The sequence below is a fragment of the Lotus japonicus genome, chromosome 4 (assembly GCF_012489685.1).
Source record: "Lotus japonicus ecotype B-129 chromosome 4, LjGifu_v1.2".
Lineage (NCBI taxonomy): Eukaryota > Viridiplantae > Streptophyta > Magnoliopsida > Fabales > Fabaceae > Lotus > Lotus japonicus.
This window is the reverse complement of record NC_080044.1, coordinates 79,689,370-79,703,977: the sequence shown is the minus strand read 5'-3', so window position 1 is coordinate 79,703,977 and position 14,608 is coordinate 79,689,370. Positions and strand designations below refer to the sequence as shown.

General features: G+C 37.1%; 1 protein-coding gene across 4 annotated transcripts; it reads left to right on the top strand.

Annotated features, from left to right (window-relative positions):
- Positions 1-4,569: 4,569 nt before the first annotated feature.
- LOC130711676 (ADP-ribosylation factor GTPase-activating protein AGD3-like) lies at positions 4,570-13,358 on the top strand. Of its 4 annotated transcripts, none has more exons than XM_057561387.1 (20): positions 4,574-4,778; positions 4,914-4,984; positions 5,085-5,185; positions 5,298-5,368; positions 5,435-5,497; positions 5,963-6,007; positions 6,446-6,511; positions 6,621-6,668; positions 6,755-6,850; positions 6,927-6,968; positions 7,741-7,959; positions 8,104-8,235; positions 8,323-8,547; positions 8,627-8,713; positions 8,797-9,120; positions 10,049-10,194; positions 10,261-10,354; positions 11,842-11,992; positions 12,093-12,342; positions 12,873-13,358. In XM_057561387.1, exons 1-20 carry the CDS (start codon positions 4,734-4,736, stop codon positions 12,979-12,981), a joined length of 2,385 nt encoding a protein of 794 aa, XP_057417370.1. In that variant the 5' UTR covers positions 4,574-4,733; the 3' UTR covers positions 12,982-13,358. The 4 variants fall into 4 exon arrangements, with proteins under 4 accessions (XP_057417372.1, XP_057417370.1, XP_057417369.1 ...); XM_057561386.1 differs by having other exon boundaries at positions 4,914-4,990; XM_057561389.1 differs by lacking the exons at positions 12,093-12,342; positions 12,873-13,358 and adding an exon at positions 11,634-11,735 and having other exon boundaries at positions 4,570-4,778; positions 4,914-4,990; positions 11,842-11,980.
- The last annotated feature ends 1,250 nt before the right edge of the window (positions 13,359-14,608 follow it).

Here is a 14,608-nt window from a genome sequence, read left to right as displayed (position 1 = left end):
AGACCAAAACTGTGTAGGTGAAGATCAATCAGTCGATCGTAAGGACTGCCGAGGATGTATTTCTTTCTTTATATGCCATCAATCAATATATCAATATCTTAAAAAAAACCTAAAGGAGATCAATGACAGTGGCGTTCTATGACTCTTTGTATACGTCCCCAGGCCCGCTTAGAACACTACCGGCCGCTCGGGGTTTTAACCCGCTTTGGTGGGGTGAGTTGGAGGAGATCCAAGCTCCTTTCACAGCGGAGGAGATCAAGCAGGCTGTGTTCAGCATGGGCCCTCTCAAGGCTCCTGGGCCGGATGGCCTTCAACCCATCTTCTTTCAGAAGCATTGGGAGGTTGTGGGGGAATCAGTTGTTAAATTAATCCAGGGTTGTTATCTTGACCATGCCAAGGTGCAGGAGATTAATGAGACCTTGCTTGTACTCATACCGAAGGTGGATAAACCGGATAACTTGAAGCAATACCGGCCGATCAGCCTCTGTAATGTGGTTTACAAGATTATGACTAAAGTGCTTGCTAATAGGCTGAAACCTGTTTTGCATTCCTTGGTTTCTCCTAATCAGTGCAGTTTTGTTCCGGGACGACATAGCTCAGATAATATTGTAATTGCACAGGAAGTTTTTCATTCCATGCGGAATTTGAAGCGGAAGCAAGGTTGGGTGGCGCTTAAAATTGATCTTGAAAAAGCTTATGACAGGATCAGCTGGGATTTCTTGAAGGATACCTTGATGGCAGTGGGTTTTCACCATGACTTTTGTGACTTGGTCCATAACTGTGTTAGTCTCTGTTCGTTTCAGGTCTTGTTTAATGGGTCAAAGACTACCCCGTTTACTCCTTCTCGCGGGATCCGTCAGGGGGATCCAATTTCTCCTTACTTATTTGTGCTTTGTATGGAGCGCTTGGCTCATCTTATTCAGGCGGAGGTGGAGAACGGTGCGTGGAAGCCTGTGGCCCTATCCCGTGGTGGTCCACAAATCTCTCACCTCTTCTTTGCGGATGACCTGCTTCTGTTTGGGGAGGCTACTTTTGAGCAGATTGATGTCATGAGATCCTGTTTGGAACGCTTTTGCGAAGCCTCGGGCCAGAACGTTAGTTTGGAGAAGTCACAGATGTTGGTTTCCCGTAATATCAGCAGGGTGCGGGCTAATCAGCTGAGTAGTGCAGCCCAGATCTCTCTTACTTCTGATTTGGGTAAATATCTGGGTGTGCCACTTCTTCATCGCCGGTCTAACAAAGACACCTATGACTTCCTCCTGCGAAATTCCCAGCAGCGGTTAGCATCGTGGAAAGCATCTTCCTTGAGCCTGGCAGGTCGGGTAACGCTGACTCAATCAGTCGTGGCAGCTCTCCCAACTTACTGTATGCAGACCATGCTCCTACCAAAGTATGTGTGTGATCGGCTTGAAAGAGATCAGAAGCGTTTCATCTGGGGCGCGGATGCGGGTGGTCGCAGCTATAGCCATGTCTCTTGGAATCGGGTGTGCTCTCCAAAGTCAGTGGGGGGCCTTGGTCTTAGACGTCTTCATGAGTTTAACCAGGCTTTGTTTATGAAGATTAATTAGGGTCTGATTACAGCGCTAAACGCCCTATGGGTTCGGGTTTTGAAGCACAAGTATGGTTGTGGGGAAGGGGTTATGCCTTGGGTTACTCGTAGAAGCCCTGAGTCCTCCATTTGGCATGGTGTCCGCAACACCTGGACAGAGTTTAATCGTGGAATTCGATGGCAGATTGGGAATGGCCAAGCGACTCGCGTTTGGACTGATCGGTGGCTTGTTTCCGGTATCTCCCTAGAGGAAGTAGCTCTCGAACCCGTACCACCTTTAATGCTTGACTGTGTAATTGCTGACTTATACCACGGTACTGGTTTGTGTGACTTGGAGAGGATCAGGGAGTTGGTGCCCGATGTGATCTTTCAGGAGGTTATGTTGGCTCTTCCAACTCACCTTTCCGAGGAACCTGATCGGCCCATTTGGGGTCGCACCAGCAATGGAGTCTTCACCACGAGTTCTGCTTATGAGCTTTTGACAGAAGATATGGAACATGCTGCAGCTGATCCCTTATGGAGGTTGATTTGGAGGTGGAAGGGAGCACCACGGTTTCGGTTCTTTCTTTGGAAGGTCGTTAATGGCGGGTTAATGGTGAATGCCAAGCGGGTTGCCAATCACTTGACGGAGGATGATATCTGCCCAGTTTGTGGCACCTTTTCTGAGACAGTTCTTCATGCTTTGAGAGACTGTTCGTTTGCGAGATCGTGCTGGAACGCATCCCTCCCTGGTACCCTGGATAGCTCGTTTTTCTCTTTGGAGATAGAGGAGTGGCTGCGGTGGAATATGGGAGGTGGCCCTGTTCATAGTGATTCCAACACATGGACCCAGAGATTTGTGATTAGTCTCTCTTGTTTGTGGCGCATGCGGAATGAGGTTGTGTTCAACCATACTCCTTGGGATTTCAGCCAGGTGATTGCGTGGATTAACTCCTGCATCCACGACGAGCGTGCTGCAGCATCCTTTGATGGTTTTACTGGTCCTCAGAGTGAAACGAGTACAGTTTGGCTTTTTCCATCGATTGGGTGGGTGAAATATAACGTCGATGGCTCGGTTTGGGATACTGGAGAGGCTGCATGTGGTGGTGTTCTCAGGAACAGTTCTGGTCACTGGGTACAAGGTTTCTGTAGACGGCTGGGAACGTCGAACCCTTTGATGGCTGAGCTTTGGGCCATCCGATCAGCTGTTGAAGCCATGCCGTGGCCAACATATCCACGCGTGATTGTTGAAAGCGACTCGGCTGAGGCGGTTGAAGCGATCACGGCGTCGAACACTTTCGCAGAACCGTTCTCAGGAATGGTGCGGGCAATTCGGCGTGCGATCCCTAGAGGTGTCGAGGTTAAGTTCCGGTATGCTCCAAGGGAAGCGAATCTTGTGGCGGATAGCCTTGCTAAGGCAGCCCATGTCTTTGGTTTTGGGATTCACTTGTTGCAAACTCCTTTGGCAGAATGTCGCCACTTTCTGTGCCAGGATATGGGTGAAGCGTTGGCTTCTCTCCGTGTTCCTGTTTCTTAGCGTTTTTTCGCTTTTCGGGGCCTTGCCCCTCCATGTAACCAAAAAAAAATATCTTAAAAAAAAATAATATCAATATCAATATCAAATATTAATATTATCGATATCCATATCAATATCAACAATCAACAATATATATTATAAAAGAATAACGACTGATTTGGTGAGGTGATAGCTCCCAGTTCAATCTCATCAAAAAAATTTCACATGTCAATTTGTCACATAGAAAATTCAACTTGTCAATTTATTAGATATTTCTTTTTAACTTTAGAGATTTCTTTATGTATATGTAACGTGAGATTTTGTTTTATATAAAAATATCATTATATTTTTTTAAGCAATCATTAAATAAAATTAAATGGGATAACAACCGAATGTATTCCGGTATTAATGGACAAGAGAAATTTATGCACCTAAAATTTACTAAAAGCCACGTGTCTCTTCCTCATTATAATAAACAGAAATATAATAAATATTATAATTTTTTACGGGAATAAATATTATAATAAATACCATTCAGACTTGAGCGAGATTTTTTGAGTTAATAATATACTACTACTTTGCACTATTTAATTAGGGAGTAATCTTTTTTTACTCCGTAAAAATATATTTCTATAATATATTGGTTCAATAATTAATCGATATATTTGTAGATTTGGTAAAGGTATTACACACCCACAAAACCCTATTTTTAAATAATACTATAACTCAATTATTTTTAAAGGAATAATTAACTCAACATTTTCAAAAAATCTTGAAATTTTTTCTTGAGCGTCCTAACATTTATTAATTCAAAGCAATTATATTTTTTTTAAAAAATAAAACTTGATAGACTCATGTCTTATTTAAGAAAAGGGAAAATATTCGGTGCTTCTGATCCAAGGTATGTCGTATTCACGATTTTTAGACCTCAAATTTTCAATTAACAATTTTACTAATAACATTTGAGCTTTGTAGATAATGAGCTGTTTTTGAGATTTTATATTTTTTTTCCCAAGAATGTACACCATAGAGTTCCAAAAAAGGGGTTTGCCACACGCACATATCCTTTTGTGGCTGAAATCACAACATAAAATCAAAACAAGAGATGACATAGACACATATAAGCATAACTTCCTGACCCGAAACTATATCCAAAGCTATACAAGGCGGTTTTGTCTTACATGATTCACGGGCCATGTGGTGTCATTGATCCGAAATCTGTTTGCATGGTAGATGGCAAGTGTTCTAAGTATTTTTCAAAAATATTCCAGAATTGCACCACTATTGATGACGATTGATTCCCTATATATAAGGAAAACGAGAATTACTATCTCGAAAAAAGGTGTTTCTCTTGACAATGAATTTGTTGTTTCGTAAAATCCTCGAATTTTAATGAAATACCGAGGTCGCATCAATGTTAAGTACTGCAATAATCTAAAGTATAGGACAAGGATAATGCTATGAAGTTCAAAAATAGTGATCGGACATAATAAAATTTTAGATAAAGTATTAGGATAACAATTCCCAACGACTAAGATTATTTGGAGCGAGCGAGAGACATGAAATATCGCAATTCGCAAGAAGCGTTAACTGCGAGCGAGCGACATCAATTAATATACATATACATATACATATACATTCCTTTCCTTTCCCTGCGAAACAGAAGAAGAAGAAGAAGAAATTGGAAAAATGCATTTCGCAAATCTCGATGACACTCCCATGTTCCGCCAACAGGTTCGGTTCTCCATCATCGGTGTTGTTTTGATTCTCGATTTGTTTGTACATATATATTCTGCATATCAAATGTGCGTTTAATTTGTTTGTGGTTGCTTAATTTAAGAAATCATGAATGAATGCTTGTGCTTGCAGCTCCAGTGCTTGGAGGAAAGTGCAGAATCATTGCGCACCAGATGCACCAAGCTTTACAAAGGATGTCGAAAGTATACGTGAGCAGCTTTCCTTATATATATCCAATTATCCACAGATCCACTCCACTCTTAATTAATTTCAATTTCGTAATTTCCTCACTTGTTATGTTAGGGAAGGGCTTGGAGACTCATATCATGGGGACATTGCATTTGCAACTACCCTTGAAAATTTTGGAGGAGGGTATGCCGATCCTCATTTTGTTGCTTTGGGAGGTAAAGCTAAATCTAAATCTAAATCTAAATCACTTCACTTCCTTTCTTATATATATGCTTAGTAAGAAATATGCTTACTTCAATTCAACATTGTACGTTTTCCTATTCCTAGGACCTGTTATGACCAACTTCACTATTGCTCTCAGAGAAATCGCTACATACAAACAACTTCTTCGCTCACAGGTAAACACATTTGAATGTTGGTGAAACTTGCTATATATGCTGACTATAATTGGTAATGCTTCTTAGGTAGAGCACATGCTCGATGAACGGTTACAACACATCGTTAATGTTGACATCAATGAAGTCAAGGTATACTGTGACTAGTAGATATTGACCATATTCCTTTCTCTTTAGGTGTCAAATTTTAGTTGAACAAATTATCTGCAATAATGTAGTCTTGACCATATTCCAAATGCCGCTCATAGTCTTTTAGCATCCATCTTATATGAAGAAAATGAATAATGCTTTACTTCCAGTTCCTAGACTTACAAGGGAAATCACTGTTCTCTGTTAATTTCAATCTAAATGATCAAAACATGTCTTCTCTTTTTGCTTGATAACTGCAATTTCATTTTCGAAATGAGACAGTGGGGAGAAGAGTTGAAATAATGACTGCTCTAAAAACTCTGATTAAATAACTCCGTGATAAGAATATCGCCACAGTTCAGTTTAAAAACTGTGCAGTCCACTATTTAACCTAAGGCTTGATTTTTATATCCAATAACACAGTTATATGTTATTATTTTCATCTAATGCTTCAAGCAATGCTTGCAGGAAGCTCGTAAGTGTTTTGACAAAGCTTCACTTGTATACGACCAGGTACTTCACACTACAACAGTTGCATAGTGTAATGAACCATCCATAGATTTTCCTTACTTCTGCTACATGCTTTTGTGCTTCAAATGTTAACTGGGACTAATATAATTTATTTTCACAATTCACTGTTCCACAAATATTTGTATTGCAAGATGTTTTTTGGTTAATGAACATCAATCTGCATGTCAAATTGCTGAAGATTATTTTGATATGTCAGTTATTCTCATTTGATAGAATTAAGTACTTACAATTTTTTTTTGGTAAACCAACTGTTCATGCAATTCCTGAAGTTGCTACTTTCAGGAAGTATGACAAGTGCACTGCCACAAGTGTACATTTGTGTGTGTGTGACTGTGTGTGTATTTATAGATAGTTTTGAGGAAAGTTCACCTGCATATCTCTTGATCATAACATAAAAGCAATGTGGATTTTGTGCTACAGGCACGGGATAAGTTTATGTCACTGAGAAAAAGCACTAAGATTGATATCGCCTCTGTCATAGAAGAGGTATTTCCAGTAATTTTTCTGTGGCATTTTTCATTCATAAATGAGTGCAATATTGTGTCATGAGTTACTGTGATCCTTTGAAATCTAATTTGGTATAGAAATATTCCAGGAATTGCAAAATGCAAGAACGTCATTTGAGGAGGCCCGTTTCAATCTGGTAATTTAAGTTGCACGAGATATGGTACTTTGAATCGAAGGTGTATATCATTGAGTCTTAACTACGTGACACATTTCATCGTCAAGGTTGGTGCTCTCAATAACATTGAGGTCAAGAAGAGATTTGAGTTTTTAGAGGTTGTTGCTGGAATTATGGATGCTCATCTTCGATACTTTCAACAGGTATATGACATATCACATATATGGCACTTTTTTTCAATATTAGTATTGTACTTTCTGAAAAGTGTTTCTCTTGCAGGGATATCATCTATTAACTCAGATGGGACCTTTCATTAACGAGGTTTTTCTATTCAGACTGTATTTTTTCTTTAACTCCCCCACTTATAGAGTTATTATACACAATTCTTTTCAACAGACAAGCAGATTAATTTTCTTTTTGATTTTTGTAAAATCATAAGAGGAATGATTGGTTTATATGTTAAAAACTCAATACAATCTCTCATAAATTAATAAATTTGTTTTTAAAAAATGTGTCGACATTTTAAGGAATGGATCAACTATGAAGTGTTAAAGAGTGTATCAGAAAGAGAGTACTGCTAGCATTCTTAAAATTATAAACCAAAGGGGATTATGGAGCTGCAACACACAGTTAATGCATATGCCGTCTGACTCTTAGGTTATAAGACTTGTAGAATTGTTAGCATAGTGTACTTAAAAACTCAAAAACATGAATAATTGAAGGGTCATCCAGATGTGAAATCCACCAGTTGGTCACAGTGGAATATATATTTCCAAGTATGGAGTAAAATTTATGGATTGAAATTACGATAGGTGTCCCCTATATGTTTTCTGAATGGATGATTTTCTTTCCTGTATCTGAGGCGCCCTTTTTGTTCTAGATATTATTTTCAATAGCATTAATTAAAATCTTAAAAGTAATTCACTATCATTTTCCTGGCTAAGATAGATATATAAGACCTAATAGTCCTTCATGGGAAGTTCCAAGTTTGGGCATTACGAAACGATTACTGAAATATGTCGACTTTTTCCCTCAACTTGATCCTTCAGAGGTAAGGGTAGAATGGAAAATGTTTGACTCAGCTATGTGGTAGGTATTGGATTTTGTACACCAGTCAAGAGAAAGATACGATACAGAGCAGATTTCACTTTATAAAAGAATGGAAGACTACAAAAGACAAGTTTATCAAGAAAGTAGATTGTCCTTGAATGGCCCTTATGGTGGTTCTCCTAGTGGAGACTCTCGGCATCCTTTTTCTAAAACATCAAATGAAGTGGCAGATGTTGTAATGGAATCAGCTGCAAATGGAAAGGTATTCATAACATTTTTCTCTTTCTCTAAGCTTATGTATTAATTCATTTTACAACTTTTCAATTCTGAGTCCTGTTACTGGCCCAACAAAAAATCTTTTCTAGTTCCTGCTCATTGACATCTTTTCATCTCATACAACATTTAGGTTCAAATCATTCGACAAGGATATCTTTCAAAACGATCCTCCAATTTGAGAGCTGACTGGAAAAGAAGGTATTTTGTCCTTGATAGTCGAGGAATGCTGTACTATTACCGCAAACCATGGCACGTGTCATATGTAAGTCACCATCTAAAACTTGTGTTTGGATACACTGAGCTAGGTAGTGTGCATTCTGCATAATAAATGCTGAGCATACTGTTTCAGGGCAGCAATCAACTATCTCCAAGGAGGAACAGTGCCTCTGAAAATGGTTCTGGGCTACTGAGTCGATGGCTTTCTTCTCATTACCATGGGGGTGTCCATGATGAAAGTTCTGTAGCACGTCATACAGTAAATTTGCTGACATCAACAATCAAGGTTGATGCTGATCAGTCAGATTTAAGATTCTGCTTCAGGATTATTTCGCCATCGAAAAACTATACATTGCAGGTATTTATTCTGAAAGTTTATCAATATATAGTGTGGACTATATGTACTAATGCTGACGATACTAAGGAAAGAAATGCAGGCAGAAAATGCGGTGGACCAGATGGATTGGATGGAAAAGATAAATGGAGTGATTGCCTCCTTGTTGAGTGTCCAGACACTGGGAACGGTGCGTAGTATTTTTTTTAAGCACATGTTTTGATGCCCATATCGATTTTGATTACTATGATTGATAAGACAATCCTGTGGCAGCCTCTTTCAGCTGACTCAGAAAACGATGACTCTTACTCTGCTGACGAGAGTGATATGTTAAAAGATTCTCCATCTGGGACTGAGAAACTTACATCCAAGAATTTCACCCCACATAACCACTTACGTCCGTCTAAAAGTTTGCACGTGCGTAAACACAGTCTAAGAAGTGAAAAGCCAATTGATATTCTTAGAAAGGTGAGCGGGAATGACAAATGTGCTGATTGTGGTAAACCTGAACCAGACTGGGCATCCTTAAACCTTGGCATCCTTATATGCATTGAATGTTCTGGTATTCATCGTAATCTTGGTGTACATATATCAAAAGTAAGTATTTGACATTTAACCTTGCCCTTAATATTGTACATGGTTCATGTCTCGTCAACTTTTACTGAGTAAAAACTACACGCGGGGGGTTAAAGGACCTATGATCTGCTACGTCAAAGCCCTCACCTCTAGCTAATGATGACTACTCATCAGAAAACTAAAAAGAATCAAATCTCATATTTGAAGTTTTTTAGTGTCTTACTAACATTTCTCAACATTTAAATGTAGAAAGATAATGGTAGTTGTCATTCTAGTAAAAGGAAAAAGTAGGTGCAAGTCTTAGACCCATATTTGGACACATTTAGTATTTCGCAATGCTGCCAAATGTGAAACAAGTAGACTATGGGTGTGTTTAGGTAAGTAGTTTAATTGTGCGTTTGTTCATAAGTTTTTTTAGAGAAATTTATTAAAATAAGCTTCAAATAGTTTATAAGTGGGTATAAGTGATTTTTCATAAACTAATATCATAAGCTTGAGAAAATAAGCTCAAAAGAGCTTATAGGTAGGTCATAAGCTATTTTTGTAAGTTTATCCGAACACTTGCTTAAATGTTTATGATATAAGGTAAGCTCAAATAAGCTCTTCTAAACTCATGCAGGAAAGGGTTTGAAGAATGAATGTTACAGTATTAATTTATCATTATGTGAGTAGTAAAAAGTATACTTCAAGAAAAAGCTGATTAATGATTCATCAGATCAGTAAATAGAAATCCTACAAGCAGTTTTACCCATTAATTATAGATTTATTTTAAAATGTTAGTCTACGATTGCTTGCTTTTTGTTTTCTGTCTTTTTCTTTTTTGTTCCCTCTTTTTCAATAGTATCCGTTGCTAATTTCAGTGATTTTATATTGTTAAAAGAGAAAACAAAACCATTTCGTTTTAATTCTCACTCCTGCAGCTAATTAAGGTGGGAAACTTTTTTTGCAGGTAAGATCACTGACACTTGATGTGAAAGTCTGGGATGCTTCTGTCTTAAGTATGTTTAAGTCACTCGGCAACGTTTTTGCAAACTCAGTTTGGGAGGAGCTGTTACATTCAAGGAGTAGTTTGCAAACTGTGGACACTGCTGTTGGGTAAGTATTGCAAAAATTGATGGTATTATCTCTTTGAAGTTAGACTAATAAGCACCTGCAATGTAGTTCATCCAAGGCCAACAGAGTCAAGCTATTTGATGCAAGAAAACCAAAACACGATGATTCTATTTCGTTGAAGGAGAGGTTCATTCACGCAAAGGTAATCTCAGAAAGCCTTTAAGTTTCTTTTATTTTCTGTTTGGTGTTAGAAAGCTTGAACTCTTCAAATAAATGAATAATCCTAAGCCTATTTTTGCAAGTTAAAATGGCAGTAAATAAATATATTTTGTTGTAGTACCTAGGAAGTTTGAAATGCCTAAACATCTACTGGGAAATCTACCCTTGATTATCTATATCAACAGTAACTTCTCTTAGAAGTTGGGCATCCAAGCTCTGCAGCATATATGGTTTGCTGAGATCCTGTTTTGTGACCTATAGTTATAACTTTCAGTTGAGTTCTTAGTTCATTAAAGAAATGAACCACTATGTACTTGTTAAAGGTGTTTAAAATCAGGTGAATCTTCACCTTTTAGAAGAGTTCTTGCATAATGTTAGCCTCTATGATCAACAGGTCAAAATTTTAATTCTCACATCTCTCATTCTCCTGGATAAAAGTTGAATACCATATAAGTGTAAAAAGGGGTTTGAGCATTGTGCACGAAGGGATGTCAGCTGTTCAATAATGTCATTAATACGTTTTCACATAATAGCTTAGAGTTTTTAGGAGGAGTTGGTTCTTACTTCTTAGCAAATTTGTTATATTCATTGATAGAGTAAATGATCACATTGTACTATTTTTGTTCATACTGCCGCTTTGGTCAATAGTAATGCGTTTTGGAGTTGCATACTTCCTTTTCGCCAAAAAAATGAAACAGTAAGACTTATTTTTATAGATTTGACCATGTAAGCTCTACCAATTTACTACTGTCGCCATTTGCTAACTCAAGTTCTCAATCTCTCCTGCTTAAAGTCTCAACTCTTGTATCATATTGTCCCGTGTTAAGTCACTGTAATAGGGGGTGGAGCGGAGAATAGATGCCCGAAAGTGGACCATTTATTCATTATCAGTTTATTTTAGAGAATGTTTGCCCATTGCAGACGCACAGAAAAATGACATCTACCCATCTGTTCCTCTTCTGTTTCTAGAATGTGAAACTAGTGGATGGGTTTGGATAGTTTTTGCACAATTACTTTTGAGAATAATTAGTTTTTGAAGAATTAGTTTATGTTTCAATAGATAATGGCGATATTTGAGATACAAATGAATATGTTTCGTCAATGATATTTAAAATCACTTTTAAATGTGATATTACCTAAATGGATTTGAGTTAGTTGTTAATGAGTACAAAGTAAAGGCGAAAAGTTTTAATGATTAGCCAGTAACTATCTTACTTTTTTGTTTATGGCTCTATGTTTTTATTGCTTTGATTGTATTTCAGATCAAATCCCAGCCAAGCCAACTTTCCTGGATTTTAGACTATCATCCCCCCCTTCCTATAGTGCAAAATGATATTTGAAACTCCAAATGCATTTCCATGATGGTATAAAAAATGCACTTATTGAATATTTGGTAACTGTATTCTTTGAAGTATTACATGACAGAAATTTAATATAAGGGAGATAGAACTTAGTGGTTTCTTATTGCAGTACTCTGAGAAAATATTTGTTTGCCGGACAAAGAAAGACGGCTCTGTCCTTTCACTGGCACAACAGGTGTTAGAAAGCATCTGTGCCAATGATATGAAAGCAGTGTACCAGCATATTGTCAAGTCGTGTGCGGATGTCAAAGCATTATCAGGTATGCCTTCTTATCACAAAGTCTCAAAGTCTCAACTGCAGGAAAGTTTTTTGGTGTTGAAAATTCATTAGTCCCGGGCGAATAATTAGTTGCTGTGCAGGCAACTCTTCCAACGTGGCTTCTTCAGGTAATTTAAATATTTCATCTCAAAGTGAAAAGCAGCTGATTGAGGACATGCAAGATGCTTCTAGTGTGCTTCACATGGCATGCCTAAATAGTGACGTTGGCATGGTGGAGCTGCTCCTCCAGCACGGGGCAGACATTAATGCTTGTGATTCAAGAGGTCGGACACCACTACATTACTGCATTATCAGAGGGAATACAAAAGCTGCAAAAGCGCTTATTATAAGGTACATTGGACACTTTCTTAGATTTTCTAAACATTTTCAATCATTGTATTATATACCCGTATTCACCTTACATTGATCAAATGATCAAATCATACATTTATGCAATGCTGCCAACACAAGAGAAATTATGCTTGGATTCAAAGGAAGAGATGGGATGAAGCAGAATGAAATAGAATCATAATAAGTTCCATTATTTGGATTGTTTAAAATAAAATAAAATGGAATAGAATTAGAATGTATTCCATCCTATTACATTCAATGCCCCAACCTTTTTTCCTCTTCGATATGGGGAAAATGAGATGGAACAAGTTTTTTTCAATTCCATCCTTAAAATATCCAAACAATGAAATAATAAGATTTAAGTTTGAACGTAAAGACCCTTATCACGGTGCCGTGATAAATGCTGCATTTCAATTTCAAACTTCAGTTCCATGGAAAATTTTCTCATATATTATCTCAGATATGCTGTTTCATGATTGATATGTTTTGGTTTTCTTTGGAAAATTCACTGAGATGCCAATCATTTACAGGGGGGCTAATTCACGTGTCGCGGATAAAGAAGGCAACACTCCTCTTAAGCTTGCATCAGAATCTGGCTCTGTTGGCAAAGAAGTCCTCGCTCTCTTGGCCAGCAGATGACACTTTCTATAAGCACCTAAGCTCTGATTAAATACATTTCTCAGGGTGAAAACCAGTGGTAAGTGTCTTCTCGATAAAATTGAGGACCTCCTAGCCAAGTAGCCACGCATGGAGAGAAGCAAGTACCCGTTTGGAACCAAAGAGCACTTATTGGAGCTTATTTAGTGCATTTTCTAGTAGATAATATAAGTTCCAATAAACTAAAGTAAACCCGTATCCAAACGGGCTACAAGTAGCGCAAGGGGGGTTGAAGCTCGTGGGTTGGTTTTTGGGATCATGTTTTTCAATTTTACAGCCTCAATCCTCTTAAAAATTTTGGGACTGGAATCAAAGCCTTGATTAAATATATAAGTTGCAGGTGTCTTATTATTCAACAATGTGTAAGTTTCTTTCCAAAATGAATAAAAAAATTAATATGAGAAGGGAGAGGCTAGTGGAAAAAGAAGAATAAACGGAAATGTATGATTGTTTTAGGAAAATGATTTTATTTTTATTTTCTATTTCTATTCATGATTACAAAATTAATAAACTATTATTACTTTTTTTATTTTAAAGAACTTAAATACGAAATTGTAGATGTAATCTTTTTAATGGCTTTAATATTTTTGGTATTAATTTTTGAAAACAATATAAAATTCAAATTACAATTTTTTAATTATTGATAAAAGACATTTTCTAAATGAAAGATGGTTAAGTTTTTGTTTTGATTATTCAAATTAAGGGACAAAATTACAATAATGTAAGGCTCAATTACATAAGAGAAACGTGTTATTGTATTAATATAACAAAGGGTGTACAATGTTCTGCACGTGACTGGTTGATTTGTATTATTAAGCACTGCCCAAATTAGGGTAGTTGTCTGACTAACAATAGTTGCTTGATATGTTCCCTCATATGTGATTCTACTGTCATTCACCCACCTCTTGCTACCCTCTTGGTCTCAGTCAAAGCTGCATTTCACTTTCAAACTTTTATGTTGTTTACTAGGGATATTGGATATTCATGACTTGAAATTTGAAGCAAAACCTTGACTAGTTCAATACTCCGTTAAGAGCCATCGCAATGGACGTATGAAGGGAATAATATCAACATATTCTTCAGCATACTTATTCTAATTATTTTATAGGGATAAATATTTTCCAAATCCCTTACTTATAGTGTCACATTCAAATAGGTCCTTAAAAAAATTCCATGCCTTTTGTTACTTGAAAAAACTAAAAATCAAATTAGGTAAAGTCACTACTTCAAAGTAGTGACTTATGTCACTAAGTTTTACTCAATTATTATTTTAAGTGTTATTACACGTTTTCACCTCATTTCGAATATTTCACTTTTAAACCGATACAAAAACTAAAAAATGATATAGCGTCTTTTTTTTGCGCGAGTCTATTATCATTGAAGTTACGCTAAACATTCTAAAAATATATCTTAATTTTCACATTTTTCTCTAATCTTACTTTCTACTTATTTTCTCTCAAATTTTGTTCACTCCTTGACTAAACTAAGCCTTTGTCCATATAACTAGTGAGCAGGGCCGGCCCTGAACCTGTGCAAGCAGACCCACAGCCCAGGACCTCCAAAAAGAAGGGGCCCAAAAAAAATCCATTAAACTTTCCCCTGAAATAAA

Coding starts and splice junctions, on each gene's coding strand:
- LOC130711676 (XM_057561386.1), top strand. CDS start 4,734: ATGCATTTCGCAAATCTCGATGACACTCCCATGTTCCGCCAACAG. Junction 4,779..4,913: donor CTCCCATGTTCCGCCAACAG/GTTCGGTTCTCC, acceptor TTGTGCTTGCAG/CTCCAGTGCTTGGAGGAAAG. Junction 6,851..6,926: donor ATCTTCGATACTTTCAACAG/GTATATGACATA, acceptor TTTCTCTTGCAG/GGATATCATCTATTAACTCA.